Source organism: Chionomys nivalis, chromosome 1, assembly GCF_950005125.1.
Source record: "Chionomys nivalis chromosome 1, mChiNiv1.1, whole genome shotgun sequence".
NCBI lineage: Eukaryota > Metazoa > Chordata > Mammalia > Rodentia > Cricetidae > Chionomys > Chionomys nivalis.
The window spans coordinates 46,058,109-46,084,041 of NC_080086.1; the positions used below are offsets into that span (position 1 = coordinate 46,058,109).

Consider the following 25,933-nt stretch of genomic DNA (forward strand, 5'->3'; position numbering starts at 1 on the left):
CCAGGGACCTAAGGGAATGAACAATACTACTCTTCTGCAATAAAAGAACTCCTAATACCATTCTACTATACTCTTCTATCAATGTCTTGCTCAGTCATTATCAGAGATGCTTCTTCCTGTGCAGTAATATTTCATTTGTATTTTAATAAATAAAACTTGACTGAAGTTCAGAGAATAAATAGCCATACTGATCAGCAATAAAGATCAGGTAATGTTGACACTCACCTTTAATCCCAATAGCCACACTAGTTTGCCATAGAAAATAGGTGGTAGTGACACATTCCTTTAATCCCAGCACTAGAGAGGAATATAAAACAGGAGGAAACAGCTCTCACACATAGTCTCATTCAGAGATATCTGAAGGCAAAAACTAGATTTTGGACTGAAGTAAAGGTGAGAGCCAGTGGCTGGCTGTTTTGCTTTTCTGACCTTCAGGTTGAACCCCAGTTTCTGTCTGGGTTTTTAATTATCATGTTACATTTATGCAATGAATAGGAAGAAATATAGAGACCAACAGCTAGAAAATGTGCAGAGAGTTAGAGACCTTTGAATACTCAATAGTAAATGGAATGTCTCCATTAAATCCTTCCCTTGTGGAAATAAAGGCTGAAAGACTGAAGAGCCAGAAGGGATGGAGGACATGAAGGAAATAAGGCCTTTGAATTAGAGAAGAACCATCTCACACAGGGTCTGAAAGAGCTCTCACAAGGCCTGGAAGATTCTGCACCTAATGGACTCCCAGTTCTGTGAAGGGAAGTGCACACAAGCCTCCATCCCTAACGAAGGAGCTATCACCAATTGAAAACCCCTCCCTAATGAAAATAATAGGTTTCTCCTACTGAGTCTCACTGGAAATACAACTATTCTTAAGGATAGGCACCTTGCACAGCAATACATGACAAACTCACTGGCATTTTTTTCTGTCCCTGTTCCTCACTCCACTACAGGCCCTTTGTGTATACCTTTTGGTTTCTGATTTTGTGTTTCCATGAAATTTCTGTTCATGCAAATGTGTGTGTATCTGCTTCTATGTGTGTTTGTTATGTTTTTCTTTAGCTATTTTTCTTCTGATTGTTTGTTTTGCCCTGTTCTGGTTTGTTTGTTCTTATTTATTATTGTTGTTATTATTGTTTTAGATGTCTGATTGCATTCTAAAAAGAGAGAAAGAGAAAGGGTGTGGATTTTTGTGGGTGGGGAAGTAAGAGGTTCTAGGAGTTGTTGAGGTATTATCAGAGTATACTGTATGGAAAACAAACAAAAACAAAAACAAAAAACACTGCCTTCTTCCAGGTCACACTCCCTGTGAGCTGAGTGACTCTCACTAGACCCATTTCTTCTAGGTTCAATTACCATGTCCCAATAGGACTACAATAGAGACCAAGCTACCTTTACCACACAGTCCTTAGAAGACAATCAAGGTGTGAATTGTATGAGATTCTAAACTAGTGACTTTAATGAAATGAAATAGTTAATACATTTTGAGGTTTTTCTCACTATAGAATATATAGCAATTAATTATGCTCACACAGTTTAGGCTTCTTATACATGTGCTGTTCTAACAACAATAGAATCTGGAGAAGTGGGAAGAGGAAGAAGGAGAGGGATGGGAAGTGGAAGGAGGGAAAAGAGAGAGGAAGATGGGGAGGAGGAGACTTTGAATAGGAACCAAGAATATTTATGCCCATCTCAAGATCTTCAGTTTAATTATATCTGCAAAACACATTTTTTGCATCTTATATAATACAATTTCCAAAAAATGAGCCAAGATATTTGGGGGGCATTTTTAACCATCTCACAATTTTTAATTAAGTAACTTAAATCTCTTTTCAAAAATTTCCTTAATTAAATGGACCTCTTGTTTTCCTAATATTGAAAAAAAGAATTATATCAAAACAAATACATTTTCAAGTGATCACACTCTGGGAAATATCATCAGATCAATAATGTCTAGTTAAACAGATTAGGAGTCTAGTACTCTTCCTTATTCCAGGTGCAAGAAGTTGTGAAGTTCATTAAAGAAAATGCCAAAGTGACCAACAAAAAACAACTTGTCTTTTAAACTGGAAAATAAGGCAATTAAAATGCACACATTTTAATGGATTATAACAGTGAAAGTAGAAAGGGAAACACGGTAAGCTGTGAAAGACTTGTCTCAGTTTTGGAATTATTATGGCAAGGAAGAACAAAAGAGAGCATATAATAAAGAAACAGAACTCCATCATCAGCCAGTTCTCTAATCTAATGTACTTCCCACATGGAGTGAAATCCATGGAGTCCCAAACAAAACAGATTTAAATCGATGCTCTCTTGTAAAACAATATCTTCATCTTTACCTCTGGGGCAATGTTTAGCTGATATTACCATATTTAAATGCCTATGGTTTAAAAGGAATAGATTCAATCTGTTCTTTACTGATGAAACTGTACACCAAGGACATATGATTATTTCTCCCGTAGGATAAGACAAAAGGACATGTTGAATCACATCTAAATTGTATAAATAGAAGTTAATAGAAGAGACAGAGCATTTCTCATATTTGATATGTTTTTAAGAACAATGATTTTATTTTAATTTAGCACAAAAAGTCTTTTAAAGAGCCTATGCTAATTCAACAGACACATTTAAAGGGCAAAATGTTAATGTAGAATTTTGACAGAGAGCTGAAACTTAAAGTAGGCATAGAGTTCTTTAAAAATAGGTAATTTGGGGGTACCTTAATGAATTTTTTGTCTTCTTTTAATCTATTACATGAAAGAATACATTACTATTTAACTCACATCTTTCTTTAAGAGAAGATGTGACATGAACCAAAACAATTCGATCACTTTGAATAAATTATGACTGGGGTGCTCGGAGATGTTGGATTTACTAATAATGGGAATATTTTGTAAGGTTTCTTATTCTTTCGATTCCTTTTCACATGTTTTAGCATCTTCATGGCTTTTTATATCTTATGATTGCTAGTAAAATATTTTTGGAATTATGGCATTTTTGAATGAGAAATTTGCTCTATTCATTCTTGCATTTTCCCCACATTATATTGAACTGTTACAAATCTGTGAGATATACATAGTAGTTGTACACAAGCAGAAGGTGAAGGTGGCCAAAGGGTTTCTCTGACATTCAGGGGATCTAGCCAGAGGTGAAGCTATGGCACAAAGTGGGTAGCTCAGCTTGGCAATTAAGACTGGAACTTCCTGCAGGGGTGGGCTGGATAGATGGTTCAGCAGTTAAGAGTCTGTTACTCTTGCAGAGAACCTAAGTTCAGTTCCCCACATCCAAGTGGTGACTTACAGCTGTTCTGCAGTTCCAAACTATATGATATCTTCTTTTAGATTTCTCAGGCACCAGGAAGACAATTCACTCATGAAAATTAAATAAAAATAGATGTGTCTCAAACAATAAGTGAAGGCTAATTGTACTGAACAAACTGTAACTATTACCAGCCACTATAACAGTCTTCATTATTGTAGATCTCTTTAAGTGCAACCTTACAGCTCTTTACCAAGCAAGAGATGAGGATAATTAGCCTAAATCTAGGCTGTTGATAGTCATGGAAAGAACGCCACAGAATTGATTCTATCTGGACTCTGTGCCTTGGTGTCATTTGACTGGGTTCTTAAGATTTTTATTTTGAAATCCATGAAGGCCACCATGTGAAAAACTCTGACTTTTAAGCAAATGAAAGACCGTGAGGATGAAAGGCAAACCAGCATTGCTGTCTCAGCTGAACGTTGTGTGGAATCGTTATGTCTCAAATGGTTCTAGCTCATCAAGATACAAAGCATCGGGCAAAACCCAAAGCATATGCTAGTGAAGCTTATCCTAATCTGCATCCCACAAAACCATTATGCCAACATATGGCTATTTGATACTTCAGGTGGTTTAGAACATTTGAATTAAGGAGGTTTGTTAAAAGGGAAATTAATTAATAAACAAATATGACTACCCTTAAATGGAGTGGAAGAACATTTTTGTCCCCCTTTGATTACTGAAGAAAAAGAAAAAAAAAGAGTTCCAAGATTTCTTTTTAATTTTGCAAGAGCATTTTACATCACTTTTGCTTACACTTTACCTTAGCATACCTTTTCTCTAATAAATTCTAAGTTGAGAGGAAATAGACATTTTCATTTTAGAGACATGAAGACTTCACTGCAATGGAAATTATAAATGCATTTATAAATGATAAATCACTTAATCACACTTTACCAAATATCATTTTTGAAAATTCATGAATTTAATAATAATGTGTCAAAAGAGTTATTTTACACATTTTGAGAATTTTTATATTTGAAATAAAGGTTACTCTCACAAATTTATCACTTGACCATTGAAATAACTTACGGCTTGTGCATTTTCAAACGTTTCATCTCAAGGAAGATATACAGCACTAATATATTTATCAATCTAAACTCATAATAATAGAACACTTTACCTGCACAAGAGTTTATGAGTGGCAGCAGAATTACCAGTTTCCATAGCAACCTCATCTCCACGTTCTAAGGTCAAAAATTTCTCCCATGCAATCAGCAGGAAAGAAGATTGTATCTTCTAGTCAGTATGTTAGCAATCTGTCTGAAGGAAACAAAATTGACAAACATGACTATCGTAATATGTATTCCAAATGCTAAGCATTGACTAGATTTATTGAAAATATATTATAAAAATAAAGTAACATAAATGACTATACGTTGCAATACTTATATTTTGCTGAGCTTTACACATTTCAGTTCACACTTTCATAATTTCAGTTCACATATTATCTATTTGTCATCTGGTATGAAACTTACTATAATTTTAATTAATTAGAATAATATTTAATTCAATGCATAACACGAGAATTAAATTTTCCATTAATTGGATTTAAAACCTCTGATTTTAACTTTCAGTGATTATATTCCAACACATCTATGTATATATAATATATTAACAAAAGTTTCATAGAAATCACAGATTTTCTAAATGTTCTATTCAAATTATTGAGAACATACTCATTATTAGTCATCACTTTTCTTGATGTTACTATAATGAAAACCAATATTATCACAAATTTCTGTAAGAAATCAATTGCCTGTGGTATTATTTTGCAGATAGAAGATGTACTTTCCCCAAGGGGTTACACCATAATTGTTTCTAATTTACTTTGACATTTTAGCTATTCCATGACAAATGAGACCAACAGAAGGTGCTAGTTTGCCCTTTACTTCACAAAAGAAATCTAATAATAGGTTTATAAACACTGATAAACTTATAAAAATTAGAATAACCTTAAGATAAACTAAGCTGGGTCATTTTGATGAAACTATTAAATACCAAATGAAGCTTTAAGTGTTGCAGAACTACATTCAAGCTCAAATAACTTTAGAAAGTGTTTAGATATTATGTATATGACAAGTAATAAAATTTGATAATTTCTAGGTGTTTTAAATTTCAAAAGGCTTTCACTTATTTTTGCATCTATTTATTTCAGAAAATAAATATAAATCAATCAATAAACAAAATATAAGTATGAATAGTTATGAAAACAGTGATTATATTCCAGTTTATAAAGTTAAAATTCGTGATTCTAGAGAAGCTAAATAAGAAGGTGAACCCAAAGAAAAACATATAAGCATCCTCCTGAATATTAACCTTCATCAGGCGATGAAAGAAGACAGAGACAGAGACCAACATTGGAGCACTGGACTGAAGTCTCACGATCCAAAGTAGGAGCAGAAGGAGAGTGAGCACGAGCAAGGAACTCAGGACCGCGAGGGGTGCACCCACACGCTGAGGCAAAGGGGATGTTCTATCGGGAACTCACCAAGGCCAGCTGGCTGGGGTCTGAAAAAGCATGGGACAAAACCGGTCTCACTGAACATAATGGACAATGAGGACTACTGAGAACTGAAGACCAATGGCAATGGGTTCTTGATCCTATTGCACGTAATGGCTTTGTGGGAGCCCAGGTAGTTTGGATGCTCACCTTAATAGACCTGGATGGAGGTGGGTGGTCCTTGGACCTCCCACAGGGCAGAGAAACCTGCTTGCTCTTTGGGCTGAGGAGGAAGACTTGATTGGGGGAGGGGGAGGGAATGGGAGGTGGTGGCGGGGAAGAGGCAGAAATCTTTAATAATTAAATAAATTAATTAATAAAAAAAGACTTAAAAAAAGAGATGGAAATCACAGGCATAAACAAATAGTGTTTTGGTCAAAAAACAACTCTGAGTTGATGCTATTGCTTCCAAACTCACAAGTATCTGATGACCTCACAAGTGCTCGCATGGGCTTTCCATTCCTTTTCCCGTGTGTGACGTAGCTTTACACCAGAAATAACAACACACAGATTGTATTCATTTAAACACTGCTTGGCCCATTTCTGTTCATGCGTGTAGCACCCCAAGGTGCGCTTACCGGGAAGATTCTAGCCTACGTCCATCCTGGGTCGGAGCTTCATGACATCTGCTCTGGAGAGGAAAGCATGGTGTCTGTCTCTCAGAGGAGCTGCCCTGCATCTGCTCGGGAGAGGGGAGCATGGCGTCCGTTCTAGAGAGCAGAGCTGTCGAGTCTGAGCTCACTTCCTCTTCCTCCCAGCATTCTATTCTGTTTACTCCACCCACCTATGTTTTAACCTATGAGGGCCAAGCAGTTTCTTTATTTTTAACCAATGACCTTCCTCCATCAGGGCAACATTTCAACTCAAGCAAAATCATATATTGCATTCATTCATTCATCCGTTTATTTGTTTATTTTGACTGTAAGACTTTAATTATTTAATTTTGAGCAATATACCTAAAATCTTGGTTTGAGAGACATTTGATAAAATAGGAAAACAAAAACAAAACTTAGTAAAAATACAGCAAAAGCAAATCAAGAACAAAAACTGAATGGAAATTGAAATTAAATCATAAAAAGAATTCACCACAGGAAGAGCATAGGTCTAAATGGGTAAATATGCTATGACCTAAATGAAAGAGAAAACTGCTGAGGGACAAGCTGAGTTTGCAAAGACATAAATAGCATCCAGCACAATATTCAAAAGACCTATTTAAGATAGGGTGGGTAAATGTTCAAATATATGAGACCTATATATTTTCTTTTGAGTATTTGGTCAAAATTTAACTGACATCTCTACTATTCAAAAGAAGAAAACAATAGGTAGAAAATGGTGCAATTATGTAGTTAAATTTAATCCTACATTTGTCACTACAAAAGGGATGAATTTTTTTTATCTACTGTAGCAAAATAAGCATTTTCCCTACTCGCTAGACTATTGACATCAATTTTTTTTTATAAAACAAAGATTTTTATCATATTCTGACAGTATTTTAAAACTTTGAATTATTCTCTATCACACTTCCAAATACTGTGGAATAATATTCACAATCGTATAAGTTTGGAATCTTCCACTTCCAGCTGGTTTATTTACAAAACATGCCCATGACAGCAATCTGTTCCCCAATCACTATGAATGCACCATCTATTAACTGTAAAGATATTGCTGGATTTACACAGAATTTCCTCCAAGACTCTACAGACTCCTTAAAAGCTGCTCCACAGTAGCATAGCCATATTTCTCTAATTTTCCCTGCCTAGTATCTGTGTACACAAATGTCATGACAGAATTATTAATAGTACTTCTTTCTCCCAAAAGTCACAGTTTACAAGATAAATTATATGGTCCACTTGTTTCATGGATATTCATTATTTCCACTACCAGACTCTCTTGTCCTTTTCTCATGATGAAAGCTCTGTGGGTGTCTCTAGAGAAGCAAAACTTCTTATGCAGCCCCAGTTTATAAAGTTGTAGCAGTATTGCCCCTGCCTCTCAGCTCCAGGAATTCATTTCCTTTGCTACAGTATTTTCCAAAGGAAAATACATATCCCTTAACACTGAAACTAGAAACAGTCAAATCAAATTTTAATATTTTTCCTATTAATATTAAGTATCACGATCTGATATAAAATATTATTGTATAGATTCTACCATGACGTCGTCTTAACTTAATGGCTAAAATTACACATTTCTCAATTTAGGAATTTTTGTTAAAACTCTGCAATGTATCACTTCCCTTGCTATAATGGATAGAACCCCAACTGTCAAAACTCCACCTCCACATGAGTTGCAACCCCAAACATAACCTTTTTCCCCCCGACTTTCGACTCATTTCAATAACAAGGCTCCCATGATGCCAGCAGAATGTAGACTTCCCTGTATATTAGCATGTTGCCTCGCATTCTTCCACATCCTGTTTCTATGGCCAGTGAAGAAGAATATAGAACATGACTGTTCTTTCATTTGCTGCTGTGAGACACAAATTTGTCTTTTATGCTTCCAATATTATAGAAATTTGCCCTTCCATCCAATCAACCTACAATACTATCTGAAATCAGAGAATCATAAAATTGTCAACTATGTCGGTCTTATGGAAATTTAAAATGCCTGCGCCACCAAAACAATTATTTGCCAAATCTTGTTTGTTATTTATGGTGTCTACTGCTGTGGCACTTCACTAGTATCTTTACCTCTCATTTTCAAAGTATGGCAATTTTTCTACAGAGCAACCTGCTCTGAAGTATAGCCATACGTTGTCTAAAGGAACCATGGTATAATCAGAGTTTTCATCCTTTACTTTAAACGTAAGCAGTATGGCATACTTCCTCACAGTGGTTGAGTAAGGGAGGAAGTATAGTTATTGAGAGGAAGGGCTAAGTGTGTCATTGTCAGTTGAACAAATTAACAGCTGGTAAAAATGACTAAACTAGAAATCAGCAAAGATAGATCCAACTACCATCTTGCTTCACTGTGGATATTGGTGCTTCATTTATAATCGTGGACTCCAAATTTCCTCATTTGAACTTTGAAGAGTTTGACATACAAATCACCTTTAAACTTTTCTGTATTTTTCTAGAGTTGCTTGATCCATCATATTCAGTGTATAATTTTATTTAAATGTGCTGTCCTTTACTATCTGATTACTTATAAGCATATGGTAGTGAGGGCAAAGCCCAAAAGACATTTTATTTGTTATTGCTGTATGAAGATAGCTTAAATATTTATGCATCTTTTGCCTTTTCTAAAAGTTATTTTTGTAAAAGTTAAGATTTCTCAAGGATCAGGAAAATATTATGGATCAATAAAAACTATTCGGTTAGCAAAAGTGCTATATTTATCTATTCATTGAGACTAGCACAGAATAGTCACTATATATAATGTATGCTGGCAAGTGATCTGAAAGGTAAGCACATGCGCCTAGGACCTTGAGATTACTAAGGCTGAAGGGATAAAAAAGAAAGGTTACAAAACAAACTTAACGCACAGTAACTTCTACAGTTTTAAAAGGTTTTATAAATGTGTCACCAGTGTCCTATTTCAGGTGCTGGTTATAGGCCAGGCAATCTTTTAAATGGTATTTTAGATCAAAGAAGTAGGTGCCTTGGTTCATAACCTAACTGCTAAGGTTATTGTTCTATTATTACTAGATGAACTTTGTGGCTCCTAGACTGTATCTGTTCACTTTTTCTCTCATGAAATTTCTCAATGTCAGTTTTTCAATGTTTCAAACACTTTAAAAAAAGACTTTGTATAGGTCCACAATTCCTTTCCTATAATTAAAAAAAAAAACTCTGATAGTTCTAATATTCATGTAATTTTTGAGGCAAAGTCTTTCTCAAAATAATATGTGTTAGACTGGACCTTTTTATTTCATTTAGTATGAATATTTATGATTTTATGATAAACAAAAATGTTGGCCAATGATGGAAGCTTGTACACTAGGCATACGTATTGTACTATTTGTACATATATGCAATGCAAATGTACATTTATATTACAAATATGTATGTAATATAAATGCACTTATACAAATATATAAATTTATGAATATACACTTATAGTATGCTACCTTACTGGAGGTTATTAACGATTCTCAATGTGACATTATCTACAATCACTGAATGGACAAGTCTCTGGACATAAGTGTGAGGGAGTAGGAATGAGGTTATTTTAGGTTGTGGGTTTTAGCCAAAATATCAATGGTATTGATTCCTGGGCAAAAGTTTTAGAGTGTATCAAAAAAAAAGCAGTGTAGCAAAGAAGTAGGATTTGTCTGTCTACTGCTTAAGACACTGTCAGAGTGTGGAGATGTAAGGATATCAGCAGCCAGAAGAACCCTGAATATGTAAACAAAATTACTTTATATCCCTAAGTTACTATTGTCTGTCCTTTGTCACAACAAGTGTAAAATACCTAAAACTCGTTATGTTAGGCATTAACACAGGTCAACAACTGGCAGCCCATTGAACAAATTAAACTCTTTGCCTACTTTTGTCAATAAAATTTCCTTTGAACCCACTGTGCCTAATTTTGTATGCATGTTCTATGTCGAGAGAGGCAGAAAGGAATAGTAGTTCCTATGCCTACAAAGCTAACAGTATTTACTGTCTGACACTTTATGGCTTTGGAGCTTGATGAAATTTCTCTGCATATGCATGGACAGACAACCTCTAAACTACACAACACCTTTTAGCAGGGAAGATTCACTCAGTACAGCGATTAGAGAACTGCATTTATCTAACTTTATATAGACAATCTCAATGAAAATACCATAGGCCAAGTAGGAAAATACCCTGGGTCCTGCATGTTCAGCATCTTCAGACTTCTGTCTATATTTGACCTCTTCTAACCATGTAATCTAGACCTGCATCTGATCCCTAAAGTTATAAAGTTATATGAGTGAATAAAAAGAAAATATTGTGAGACAAAGAGATCATATCCAATGCTAATTTTATTTCCCCAGAAAAAAATGTAAAAGCATCTTTAGGTGGTTCAGAATAATTACTTTTGCTGGTGATTTTTTTTTTTTGAAAAGATAAATTATCTACCCTTTGGCTCTAAAATCCAACTATTAGTTCTTGAATTTCCTGTGAACCAGAAACAAATATAAATGTAATATATTGACTCTACATGAGGATTTGGGGAATCTTATGATAATGCCACCATCATTAAAATTGGTATACCCATTAGGCATGGTAGATAATGAGACTTATCATAGTGAGAGAGACATCATCATTCTTTATCATTCACAATAGGGTTTTTCTAGCTTTTTGTTTCATCAAAAGACTAGAGATATTTGCTTAACTAAGATGCCATGGTGGATATGTATGCACATAGCCTGAAATAAGCCTTTATATGGATACACTATTATTGTTAGTTCTTAATTACTGTATTTTTCCAATTATAGTGAATACTAAAGATAATCTAGAATGCTGTATTTATGATAAACATACATCAGGGAGATTAAAGAAATTGTTCAACTCTCTCAATATAACGCTCTTTAATTTCTGTGGGTAGATTTAGATAACACCAACTTGGGTGATATAGAATTATGTGATTTAGCGTATATGGAAATCTTTATGTCAAGCGAACATTATATCTTTTTCTTAACTCCATTGTACTATCTGAAATATTTCTGTAAAATTGAAAGTAGAACAAAAACAAGAATGTTCACTAAATGAGTTTAGTTACTGCTCTCCCTAGTTTAAGTCAATACAATGGCCTAAGGAAGGTTTTTTCTTCAAACATTAGCCAACTTCTCTCTCTGAACATGACTCATTTGTGAGTTTTTAGTGTGTCAAGAAACTATTGCTGTGAAAGCACGGCCACAAATTGACTTTATTTGGTGTTTATCTATAGAACCATTGACATCAATGAATTTCCTAGCAGAGATCAAGATCCATTTTCAGCTGGTGTCTTCATCATCAGAATAAATGTGCTCAGTGCTAATTGCTCTTTTATTTTTAATTGACCAGTTATTTAACTGCACCAGATAAATTTTAAAATGCTCATTTCACTTTCTTCAGGTGGCTCTACTGTTTAATTTCACTGTAAGAAACATTTATGTTCCAAAGCTATGAGAAGATTCTTAATTTTTACAACAACCATTAAAGTCGGCATCCATGCATTTATTTACTACCAACTTAAATCAAAAATAAATTTAACTGAAACATTTATGATTTGAAAAAAAATTGTGGTTTTGATACAAAAACCAAACCTGCCAATTAAGTCAGGTAAAATACTAAGATAAATTATACCATCATGGTCTTTGTTTTCAGAATATAATATATCATTTATGAAAAATGTTATGCCAAGTTCTCAAAAAATAAACAACCATAACAGGTAATGAAATAATAGATAAATATAATAAAATGTATTTAATGTGATCATAAAGCATTGCTTTCTTTTGCAAAGATATGACTACATGCTAAGTTGTTAATAGTATAAAAGAAATGTTAATGCATTTGTTGTGAAAGAATTATCTGCTACATTTTATTTTATATTTGTTTTTTACTTTTTAATTTTTTTCTGTTGTTTCTGAACTTGTGATGTAGCACAACGTGGTGTAGCACAAGTTAATATAGCACAAGCTGGCTATGTCTCCAAATCTCCCTGCTTCAGCTTTCCAAATGATGTACCAATTCCTAGTTAATTTTGTCTGGTTTCAAATTAGAGAAACAAAGCTAAAGTACTAACTCAGCCATCAATATAGTCTCCTTCAGAAGCTCAGAGTAGTTCCTGGAGGCCATGGATTCCTGTTCAAAGAGACCAATGTGAAGAAATTGTCATTGAGACTGAAGAAAATTCATCCTTCTGCTGTATTTTAAACCTAAAGGCAATTCAGTATATAGATGACAAAGATAGACATTTTACATGTTTATCTGATGAAGGAGAAGCCCAGAGGATACCAATTGTTTCCATATTTCAGCCCAGAATTGAGAATAAACCCCAGGCCTTGAAGTTTCAAGGGTTCTCCCCAAGTTTGTGCCCCACTTGATTTGTGAAAATGGATATAGCTCCTAAGGCCAGCTGCAGATCTTGTTTGTACCTATATTTCCATCTGCAAAGCATAGGTAGATCCTTCCTGTGGAAATGTTTTTGGTATTCATATCATCCAGGATAGGAGAACAAAGGTAGTGAGGCAGCTCTCATTTGGAGGGTTGTAACATTCGTTCTCCAGTCATAAAACGGGCAATAAGAAACACTTGAAAATCTAAGCTTAACAAGTGTAGTCAAGAACAAAGCATCATGCAGTCCTTGTGCTACCTTAGATGTAGGAGATACTGGATGGTATTCATACAGTTTACTTACTAGGTTGCATGGTTTTGTTTTGTGTCCTATGTTTGCAGGATGGATTACTAGGTAGGAATGGGCAGAACTTACAGGACAAAGAGTACCAAAGATCAGAAGAATGAGCGCAGTAAAAAAAAAGACTCAATTTAGATCCCAATTTAGTCTAGTAAATGTTTTAAATATAGTAAATCTTCTAAAAATAGTGCTTTCTGAAATTAGTAGTGCTTTTAATTTTGCACAAATTTCAGTTAAACACTGGAAAAACAAACTATGACAATTCTGGTTCTCAATAATGGATTGAGTAGCAAAATGTATAGCCAAATACTAATGCTAAAGAAAGATTGGATTTTTTTTATGTGTAAATTTATTTTCAGACTTTTGTGTTTACTAATGTTCCATTTCCATTACTAAAAGACACAGTTAGCATAAACGTACAGAAATTCAAAGCTACCCTTTGCTACATAGCAAGTTCAAGGCCAATTTAGGCCACATGAGACCCTATCTCAAGAGACAAAACCCAAACAGTACTCCCGTACTGACAATCAAAGAAAAGAGAGAGTGATCAGATAAAGTCAAATTGGCAAAATATATGAGAAGAAAAATTAATCCATGGCTATAGGATGTCAATCCCTCTACTAAAAAGAGGTTTCTCATGATAAACCCAATTACATTTAATATTTGATGAAACTTTTGAAAGACAGAAAAAGAGAAATAGTGAAAATTAGAAAAAACAGAGGTATTTTGAAGAGAATGACAGATGTATATATATACAGGCATAACATGATTTCATCTAAATGAGGAAGGAGATGTTTTCTTCTTATTTTATTGCTTCCTTATTAATTCCAATTACAAACTAAACAGGAATATTTTTATTAAGATTCTATTAAAAATGTATGGGTGCAGAACACTGTTTTCCTTGGGTGAAAGTATAAGTAGAGATATGTTGGGAATAATATTGCATCTGTAAAGGAAATAGTAAACGTTCTTTTTATATGTTTAATAAAAAGTTAAAAATCTTTGAAAAATTGTTTCTTGTTATGCTATAATTTTCAAAATTAAATATAATTAAAGCAAAGCAGATCTTTAGAGGCTATAAGTATAAATCAATCTGGCTAGGTGGTCTTTAGATGAAATATTAGTAAATCTTATGACTAGGTTTAAGAAGGAATCTTATTTGAACCTATTTAGGTTTCAAGTAGGTTGGAAATTAATGGTTTATTTCAACACCAATGTTATAAAAGGTAAAGACTCCAAATTGACAGAGTGTTAGGTCACTATTTAGTGTTTGGTTGCCTTTTGACATAACAACCAAATGCCGATTAATGAGAGCATGGTAGCCCAAACAAGGGACATGAAAATACCAGTTTTCTGATTTTTGGTCAGGTACGGGGTTTGTATTCTCTCTTGAACATATGCTTTAAGACTTTGACAAATTGAAACACTCTCCTGGGAGGTAGAGCCAGGATGATGAAGTGCCTGGGAGCTATGAGTTATGAGGGTCAGTGGAAAGAAATGAGTATGTTTAGCCTGGGGAAGTGAGGATTTAGCAGGCAGAGGAGAGCCATCTTCAAATATTTGAAGTGCTGTCTTGTGGAAGAAGGATTAAACTTATTATTTGTGTCTCAGGAGAGCAGAACTGAGACCAAAGGGTGGACACTTCAGAGCAGCAAATCTCAGTTTAATAGCAGCCCTGAGCTTTTTAACAAGTAGGATGTTTAGCCAGTGGTCAAGTGAACGAACTGTGTAATCCACATGTTCTGGGACAAACAGAGACTTAGGAGCTCTGGAGTTTTAGAGAACGGAACTAAGACTCCATGGATTTGGGTGCTATGATAAATATAGTAGGAAAAGGAGCATCTACTCATAGGATTTAGAAAAAGATCAACTGAGTCAGTACACACACATACACACATACACATACATATGTGTGTGTATGTGTGTGTGTGTGAAAGTTTAAAGGAAGAATTTTATCTGTGAAATAATCTGTAAATCTATAAAATTAATAATATGAATGATGAAGAGTATATAAAGGATAAGATGGCTGGTTGTCACCATTTCTGGGATACATTGGAGAGTCTTCATAATCCAGTAAAAATTTAGATCCCATTAGTCTTTCTAAACCAGAAGCTTTTTATGTTTATGCAAAAGCAGCAAGCTGAAAATCTCCTGACCAGGGCTCATTAATTGCTTTTTGAAGAGTTATATTCATCAAAATCTGTTTAAAATCTAGAAAACTCACATAACTGTGAATATAGTAACTTCACTTTAACTATTTGATAATTCACTGGATCCAAATATGCATAGTGTTAGAACACAAAAACATACAACAAACATCAATTGGTTGGGCCAAACTGGATGTTTAAGTAGATTCAGACAACAAATAAACAAACAATCAAGGGATTAACTGGCTCTTCAACACTACTGCTAGCACAGACCGGTGCAACAGCCTACAGTCTAATAGAGAGCCCATTTTATTCTCCATGTTTCCTGCCCTGTCTTGGAACACACTTGTATTGGCAATCCCTGCGCATCATCAGCCAGAAAAGAGTTCTGCTTGCTGGGTTCTTTAAGAGCACAGTAAGGGAGAAATCTAAGAGGAGGAAGACATATAATGAGATACTGGGGAGAGAGGTGGAATTTAAACAAAAGCAACAGCAGTGGGAATGACAATGTGGCTTATTAAAAGTGAAGAGGCCCAGATGTACATTGATTTTATTTTGTCACAGTCCTATACAGTGTCTACAATTCTTATTTTATTTATTTATTTATTTTTTTGGTTGAGGAGACTAAAATCAAAAGTGCTTAGTAACCTGGAAGCCTAGCAAGTAGCAAAACCAACTCATTGACCATTGCCATCCAAACCCCAAGCCTGTGATTACTTCCACAATGGCCAATTAGTCAGACTGCATACTTTTACCCAAAGTATACTCTATGGACTTTAAGAAGACATAGCATCTCCTAATAAGGTTGTGAATTAAAAACTCCTTCATTGTGAACAACCTGGGCTGATTCCCACAGTTGCTTTTAGGTCTTTAATGATGTAATAGGACATCAGACATTATACAAACCACAAGATTAAAGATAGTTTTCTTCCTTCCAATGAAATATTGAAAGGAAATAAATATCTACGAAACCATATAACTGCAAGATTTTCATTGAGAAACATACACACACACACACCACATGTACACACATACAGACACATAAATACTTTGCTGCAAATCTGTACATTATTGAAGGGAAAAGAAAAATAAGCCACATCACACAGAGAAAATTCCATCTTGTTTCTGTTAACTAAAGTTCCTGGTCACCAGCCCCTGTGCATTTAGGCTTTTACATTCTATTCCATCAGTCTGTCCACTATTAGGTGCATTTAGGAAGCCCTGACACCATGGAAAGAGGAGTTGCTTTAGGAGGAAAATGTAGTAGCCTGTCAACAGCAATGCTGTAAAATCCTGGGAAATTCCTAGGCTACCGAGTTGTCAGCTACACAAATGACATGGAGTGAGTGGAAGGAAAGCCTTGATTGTCTGGTAGAACAGTGGGATGATTGAATAGAAAGGAAGCTCTGAGAAGTCATTGGAAGGGAAAGTATAAGTGCAACCAAGGTCACAGTGTTGCTTTAAAGTGGCTTCCTTCAGTCCTCTAGAATAACGGCTATTGTGGAAGAAGGGATATGAGCAAACATCAGTGGTTCCATAGCCGTCATTCTGGGGGAGTAGGTAGGTGGCTGAGTGTGCATAAATCGCCTAGTTATTCAGCAGGACCAGTTCACTGTGCACACCCTAAACTTCTATGAACGAGATGCTGACACTGTCAGTTCAATCATTCAGAGGGAAATGGAAAAGGAATAGCAGCTAATAACTCAGTGACTTCATGGCCTTCTCAAGAGGAAAAAGGTGATTGTCAAACTGTCAAAACTTACTTATTTCTTTGAGAAATCCTATTTTAGTAAAAACATAACCCTTATTACGTTTCTAGTAATGTAATAATTGTTCAAAGTCATGTAGGTTGACCCTACTGTCCTAGGTTTTATTGGTGTAGCATCAAAGAAGAGCTGTGCAGAATGGAGAGAATGGTTTTATTTGAGATTTTCCACTAAATCGTCATTTAAGTCCAAATTTTGTCTCATAAGATATAAGAATTTTTGTAGCATTTATTTACTTCAGTGGAGTAATCCTGATTCCTCACCAAATGTAGCTACATTTATTGTAAAATGTAGCTACAAGTAAAACTTAAGGAAAGGATAAGTTTAGCTATTGAAGGTGCTTAAACTTACATCAAATGAATTCAGGGTTTAATAAGTAATACCTGCTATTATTATTGCTATTATTTATGTTATTAAATATGAACTAATCATACCTAAACAAACAGGCTATATTGAAGATGCTTCCGTTTCAGCTATTTTGGTTCCTCTTTCTGATGTTCTCTAATTGTTGCATTATTCTAAGAAATAGTAATCTTATTCTGTGATTTACATTATACCTACATTTAATCAAGTTAGTGTTAATTATGTAACTAATGCAATATCCATTGTATGCATCTTTTTCACAATATATTTCTATGGCATACCTTCAGGGTCCTCTGTATGCATGCCTCCTATCCACAGAAGATATTAAGCTGGAAAAATTCAATGAATGGATGTGAATGGGTGGATGATTAGCTGTTACCTTTAAGTACTTAACTTTATTTCAGTGATGTCACAGGATTGCCTTCAATAAGTAGTAACACTTTGAGTTTTTTCTTTTTGTTTTCTCAAAATATTTGGCACAGTCTCCTGAAAAATTGAAGTCAGAAACTTCCATTTTAATTAAATAAGAGAAAAAAAATGGAACTTAACCTTGGCTAACTGCCATTAAGAAATAGCGATCCAATTGGTTTAGTATACAAAACTGAGTGAGTGAAGAATAGGACAACTGTTTGTATAAAGACCTCGAGTAAAGATGCCATTCTCATTTATACACACAAACACACACACACAATTTTGTAGAAGGAGGTGCGGGCTGTGTTCCTGCCACCCCAGCTCCTGGTCGCCTGGCTAGCTTATACCCCGAAATAACAACACACAAACTGTATTCTTTTAAACACTGCTTGGCCCATTACCTCTAGCCCTTACTGGCTAATTCTCATATCCTGATCAACCCATCTCTAATAATCTGTGTAGCACCAGTCTTACCAGGAAAGATTCAGCATGTCTGACCTGGCGGCTGGCTGCAACGCATCTGGCTCTGAGAGGAACTTCTCTGCATCTGAGCTCACTTCCTTTTCCTCCGAGCATTCTGTTCTGTTTACTCTACCAACCTATATTCTAACCTATGAGGGCCAAGCAGTTTCTTTATTATTTAACCAATGACCTTCCTCCATCATTTCCCCTTTTTCTGTTTAAACGAAAAGGAAAGGCTTTCACTTTAACATAGCAAAATTACATATAACAAAACAGTTATCAAGCAAGAATTACAGTTACAATATTTACATCTGTTTTAGCTTTTATCATAACAAAGGAAAACAGCTATAACTATCTATCTATTCTTCAACTCCATCAAAGACTCCAGAAGGATATAATATTACCTAAGTAAACAAGTAAGAAACTTCCAAAACTCTAGAAGTGATGGAGACATCTCGCTGCCTGGACAGTCACCCATAGTTCTTTTGTACCGCTGGGGCACTCATCTTCGGCCTTCAGGCCCATAGTATCCAGCAGATATTTCAATGAAGCAGGAAATTTCAAAAGCAGTTCAGTCACTATCTGCTGTGTCCTGCAGAATGTCTCACAGACTCTTTCATGAATCAGGAACCCTGAAAGATCATCTCACCTTTAGGCAAGTTCAGCAGTTGTCTCTCTGACGGTTCTTTGTGTCCAGTTTATGCAACAGTCCAGGCAAGAGCAGTTTCTTGCCCAAATGGCAATCAAACTCCATAAGGATCCTCTTCGATGCCCATCTTCTTCTTGAAGTAGATTGGTGCTGCCAGGAGCAGAGTGCCTCATTGTCATGAAAAGACCTAAGTTATTAAAACATTAAATAGCATATTCTGTAGTCTTTGAAAGATATGAAGAATGTCTATCTAAAATATATCTATGTACATCTAGAAAATCTAACATGACTGCAAACTTGACTATTATAAATAACTATTCATTAACAACTTATATACATAACATTTTTACATGAGCTACACAATCACAATACCTTAATCAATATCAGAAATACATATACATATAACAAAATTGACCTTAAATTTAAATCACTAAAGCAAAATCCATATCAATGCAAATTATTCATACCTATATCATATCCCCCTTTAAATGTAAAAGAACATTTATAAACAATATTTGGGAATATGGACGTAGTTATTTCTCTCCAAACTGCTTCCTGCTGAATGGGGGCGCTGTTAATCAGGTCTTTCATGGTATAACTTGTGTGCTCAGTCAGCAGTCGAGTGAAGTAATTTTTTGAAGTTGTTCACATCAACCCTTCAGGAGGGCGTGGTCTATCATACCATATTGGGATGGAAGCAATCCGCAGGGTGTGATCGTCTGTGAAAACAAAAGAAGAATCTCTTTTCCAAAGTATCATATCCTTAGATCCAAATTCTGAAGTCAAGGTATTTTCAAAGTATCTATGTTGGATTAGTTCAGTAGCATTTATAAACAAATATCTTTTAGCAGCTGTTGCTCCTTCCTCAGCATTCAAACAATTAAGACAGAGCATAATAGTGTACAGTATCAAGATTCTCTGTGTATTTTCCATCTTTGTATGGCTTTATTTGAACCTCTATTTCATTTGTTTTTACTTTTATTTTTTGAGACAGGTTCTCCGTCTATTTTTGTCCTGGAATAACTCTGTAGACCAGGCTGTCCTTGAACTCTCAGAGATCCTTCTGTCTCTGCCTCCCAGGCATTGGGATTAAAGGTGTGTGCTACCACACCTTGAAGTCACAGAGGTCAATCTCCCTCTGGCTCTCAAGTGCTGGGATTAAAGGTGTGTACTACCACACCCAACTACTTTCTTCTTTTTTTACTTTTAAGAACTTTAACTTTTAGCCTGCATATATTTTTAACACACTGTAAACTATTTAGAAATTTTCTTTGTCTTTGAATCTCTCTTTACTGTATATCTCTCTTTTTCTGACCACATGAGTCGTTAATTTACCAAGCATTATCAGTAGGACTAAAGCCATGGCTTTGGTGGCTGGATCCAGCCCATTCCTTAGCTTTTCAGCCTCAAGGCGGGGGTAATGGCTGTAGCCATTTTTACTGCCACAATTCTTTGGCATTTCAGGGTCCCTGTCAGCAAGCAAGCTGCAGCATTCTGCTCACAGGCCACACTCGGCCTGCCTGTCTGAAAGAGTCAGATTTTGCCCTGGTAGTACAGACCAGAACGCCAGCATTTTTAAAACAGCACAACTTTTTTCCTGCTACAGCTGAAAACAAGCAAGCATGTAGTGAGCTTTAAATCAACACCGTTCAAGTGTTCATGGCAGGACCTCTTAAAAGATCTGCAAGATTTCACAACTGAAGCTGAGTCAGGAAGCCTCTCTTAGATGAGAGCACTTGCTTGCCTCTAGCAAGCAGAGCAGACCCGAGAAATTGTTGCTACAAAGAAAACATGCTTTACTTTATTCTTTCCCAAGCTTTCTCAGACTTTCTGTGGATATAGTCGTCCACACGTTGAGGGCCATTTTGTAGTAGGAGCTGCGGGCTGTGTTCCTGCCACCCTAGCTCCTGGTCGCCTGGCTAGCTTATGCCCCGAAATAACAACACACAAACTGTATTCTTTTAAACACTGCTTGGCCCATTACCTCTAGCCCTTACTGGCTAATTCTCATATCCTGATTAACCGATCTCTAATAATCTGTGTAGCACCAGTCTTACCAGGAAAGATTCAGCATGTCTGACCTGGCGGCTGGCTGCATCGCGTCTGGCTCTGAGAGGAACTTCTCTGCATCTGAGCTCACTTCCTTTTCCTCCCAGTATTCTGTTCTGTTTACTCCACCCACCTATGTTCTAACCTATGAGGGCCAAGCAGTTTCTTTATTATTTAACCAATGACCTTCCTCCATCACAATTTCCCTATCAGTCATGCATTACAGGATGTCTTTCTGTCAAAGTGCCTTTTGCCTTTGCAACAGAGGTCCTACAGAATTATGATAAAGTTAAGGGTTTTTAGCACCGATTAACATCATCCTTATCTTAATTTCATTGCAAAATGAGCCACCCATGTGTTTGTGGTATTGTTAATGTAAGTGAACTACTATGTTACTCGCTGAATAAGAGTACAGCACACATTATCATATACCCTACATAATACTTAACAGGGGTGATGAATGACTGCTTCAGCACTGACTGTTCTACATATTTTATTATTATTTCAGAGTGTTCTACTCCTTAGAGCCTCACACATATAATGTATATTGCATTTCGTGGTTGAACCAACAAGTTCTGTTCAGTGATTGAACTGCCTCTCAAGTTTTGGATCAGAATACCGTATAAAACTTATACAAAGACATAACCTCTGAGTAACACATTTCTCAGAATATATCTTCATTTCAAGACATAATGGAACTATGGATATGCTTTAGTCTGAACGCCTGTCCTATCATCAACTGAGCTGTAATTTCCTGCAGTGATTTGGATCTGTATGTAACGCTCCAGTATGGTAAACTTAGATTCCCAAATGTATAGTCACACTTAGCAACAACCATTTTGTCACAAGAAGATACACATCATGCACCACCTGGCCCATGTGTGAGCATCTGGGTTCCAAGAATGAAAACTCTGAATTTGAAAACATATAGATCACATTGCAAGGTGGTACTCATACTTTAGAGCAGAAGTGTAATCAAAATTGCATCATTCGGAAACTTCAGGATCAACCTGCCTGTCAACTCCCCAGAGCCTACTAGGTTTTCAGAGGACATGCACATATAAATAAACTAAATGCATATAGAAAAGCACATACATCTCCTCTTTCTAAATCACTTTCCTCATTCCATCTGACATAGACTCCCTGAGGTCCAGGCTGCAGTGGTATTTTTGGCACAACATCATTCCTGCTTTTGCTATCACCTACTAGGGACCTGCCTTTCAAATATCTGATGTGAATTTTCTCATGAATGTCAATGATATACAGTCACATTCTTTCCTTCTCCCTTGTCCTCCCCCAGGCTCTCCAAGTAGCCAGTGAATACTTCCAAGATATCCGTAACAAGATGAGTAGCAAATTACTTGTAATAGTGGAGAGAAAGGCAAAGGGCATTTTTATTGGTTCTGGGAAGATTTAACTACATTGATATAGCATTTTACTAAGAACCTCATCATCTCTTGAGTATGATGAATGGCCACCTCTATCTGAGCTCTGTCCCTGGAGATTCTCAGGTACTAACTGCTGCAGAGTTCCCTTGTCAGACAGAGCCGTCAGTCTTCATTCATTCTGGCATGTAAACTTCACTGCATTCCCTGAACATTGAACACTTCATTCACTCCACATTCAAATCCAAATAAGGGTTTAATGCCTTTCCCTGTCTTTTGGGGCTAATCTCCCATCATTGAACACTCATATTCCCATTAACTCAAGGAGAACAATCCCCTGAACAGCCTTTAAATTCGATACCGTACAACTAATTGTTCCTTTGGAAGCTTGCAGATGGAGCCTGCTGGCATCAGTGAGAGCCTCCCCTTGTGTACCCTACATTCCAGGGCAGGACAGGGGAGGAGACATGACTTCATGTGACTTCTCATGGTCTGTGCCCTTCGATCTAAACTTTGAAGAAGGACCACAATGACACTGACAGTGCCAGTGACTTCTGTCACAAAGGAGATGGTAGTGCAACCCTTAGTAGGAGGGAACTTCATGGACCATCTTCGCATTTGACCTCTTAAGTTGCGAGGTCAAGCTTCCAGCTGAAAAGTGTTTTTAGTTCAATTTCTAGTCTTCATTAAATTTTGTACTTTATTATTTATATTTAAAGAATTTCTGGAGATAAAGTAATAGGTCCTTTTTTTGAAGCGATTCACTTTCACAACTGTTAGCTGAACTCTATTTGTAATAGTTGTTACAGGGTATCTTGGAGGAAAATGAAATGATTCTCTTGTGGAAACAAAGAAGCAGACGTTGAGCTACACCTATTCTGGCATATAAGCTGTACTTATGCAAGCATGCCTACCTAGATGAGTTAAATTATGAAACATTAGTGTAGATATTAGTTCCCTCTCTCGCATAGGCTAAAACTCGACTACTTGAACACAAGTCCTCTGGCTTGGTCGTTTAGTAGGTGACTCGGAGAATGACCTCACATGGGTTCGTGATCATTGCCAGAAGTGGTGTGATCCAGTGACTTTCAGCCCCTTTGCAGGCCACTAAGCAACAGTGCAGAGGGATGCATATGCAGTTATTTGGGTGGAGAGGCTTGAAAGAAGAGTTTTCACCACTCCTCAGGACAGTATTGATTGAGAACTGCTTTGGGAAAGGCAGAATGTTGGATAATTTTGTTTTATTTTGTATAAATGAAAGCATGCCTCCAAGGCCAGAAGACAGCACTGAGAGAAATTTTTCACACTACTAGCCTTGAGGATTTAATGGAGAATATTAGCTGGATGAGGGAATACAGTAAGACATTTGCTGAGGGAAAGGTCAATTCTAAATGTATCAGGCATTTGCCGTATTGGACACAGGGTTACCCAGATCTCAAAATCCAATAGGCACACCCTGTAAAAATTTCTCTTAGGCAAAGTTAGATTACCAGAATAATTACTGTTAACCAATCTTCTAGTTTTATAATTGTTCGCTTCATTATATCCCTTAAATTGACTGAATATAAAACAGAAAGACAATATTTTAAAAATGTAAATGACTACATGCTGAATATACATTTTAAAACTGGTTTTCAAGTTCTCTATTAAGAAAACATGTCTAGCTGGGCAGTGGTAGCACACTCCTTTAATCCCAGCACTTGGGAGGCAAAGGCAGGCAGATCTCTGTGAATTCTAGGCCAGCCTGGTCTACAAAAGCTAGTTCCAGGACAGGCTCCAAAGCTACAGAGAAACCTTGTCTCGAAAAAAACAACAACAAAAAAAGACATGTCTAGAAAAGAGGGGGAGATGTCTCCGTATGTAAAGTCTTTGCTTTGTAAGTTTAAAGAACTGAGTTTGGATTTCCAGAACCCACATAAAAAGCTTGTGTATGACATTAGTCTTAGTAGTCCTAGTACTGAGTGGGGAGACAGAGATAGGCAAATAGCTATGGTTAGTAGGTCAACCAGTCTAGCCAATTGGTGAGCTCCAGATTCAATGAAAGACACTTTCCCAGACCAAAAAGAAAAGATGAAAAGAAACTGATGAAGATACCTGACATAGATCTCTGGCTTCCATACACATGTGCACACATATATACATATAAATACAAATGAATACAAATAATAAAATATATTTATGTGAATATGTATGTCATTCAATAATATATTACTTCATAAAGATTTTCATAAGAAACTTAAAGAGAAACAAAAATTAGTTTATTTAAATAATATAATGCCTTCTATATTTTTCAAAACATGGCCTAATATATTAAATCAATTTTTATTGATATCTCTGCAAAAATCTATATCTAACATCAATGCATGTAAATTTAATGTCTTATATCCTTAGCCATTGTCCTATGGGAAATGTCACTACAAACTTACTTGGATCAAAAGACAGATATTTATAAAACATTCTATACTAAAAGGCATTTCACACTTATTTTATTAATTTTCAAAGTATTCATGAAAATGGGTTTATTACCTAATTGATTTTAAAATGCATAGTGACCATGTTGATAGGTAATTTGCATTAGGTTATAAAACTAAAATTATCTCAGATTCTTCTTTAACTTGGGACTACCTTCAAGACAATAAAATGAAATATTGTGAGCTCTTTCATGCTGGCTTTGAATTTCACTATATAGACAAGGGTGGCTTGGAAGACATGATCAAAGAACCGCCTGCCTCAACTTCCTCAGTTCTAGGCTTCTACATAAAGGCACCCACACACAGCTTTGCACCCAACATTTATTCAGACAAAGAGGACCACGTTTCTTTACCTGTCAGAGAATGAAGAATTTCACTGATGCAATAGTTTGTTGTAATACACAAAACCCCAGAGGGGAAGGGAAGGCAGAACATTAACTGAAACATCAACAGTAATTATAATTCTAGGGACATTTGCTGGATTCCTTCGCAAACACATTTCTTAGTGCATGGTCTCTAAGCTTACAGCTCTACAATAGCTCACTGCTACTCTCATGGTACTGATGATAATATATGGCTTTTATTTAAAGCAAATACATTTTTCTTCAAAGTGGTTCCCAAGAATAATATTAGCTACATAACTATGCTAATATTCTTCTATAAAAATATGCTAATCATTTTCCTACTTATGTATATTTACATAAATACCCAAACACATATAAACAAGAAAAGACATATACCTAGTAGTTCCAAAATTGAAAAGAAGATTAGATAAGAAATGAAAATTTGAATGCCCAAACAACCTCATGGAACTTAATAAAAAGCTTGAATTATTAAAAGTCAAACCTCTTTCCACTTATAATGTGAACATATTTGGATTGCTAAAGGGGAAATTCAAAGTTCTCATATTATTCATTTGATAAAAAAATAATCTTTAGAAACAAAGAACTCATGCAAGAATGGTGCTCAGTAGTAAATGTGTGTGTGTGTGTGTCCAGAGAATTGCATGGGTGCTCACTGACTTTATCACTATGAGAATAGCTTTGTACTTCCTAGCTCATTAGTCCTTTTAGCCAACACTTCATTGTGATAATCATTATCCTATAA

General features: G+C 35.8%; 1 protein-coding gene across 3 annotated transcripts in view; it reads right to left on the reverse strand.

The window, feature by feature from the left end:
- LOC130873039 (contactin-6) overlaps positions 1–25,933 on the reverse strand; it is a 370,643-nt gene that overhangs the window by 304,940 nt on the left and 39,770 nt on the right. For 2 of the 3 annotated variants that reach the window (XM_057767572.1, XM_057767557.1), the window contains exon 2: positions 4,436–4,575. In XM_057767572.1, the coding sequence (XP_057623555.1) occupies positions 4,436–4,490 (55 nt within the window). In that variant the 5' untranslated portion in view covers positions 4,491–4,575. Of the gene's footprint in view, positions 1–4,435; positions 4,576–5,631; positions 5,824–25,933 lie in introns of all 3 variants that reach the window. The other variant, XM_057767564.1, reaches the window with a different exon arrangement.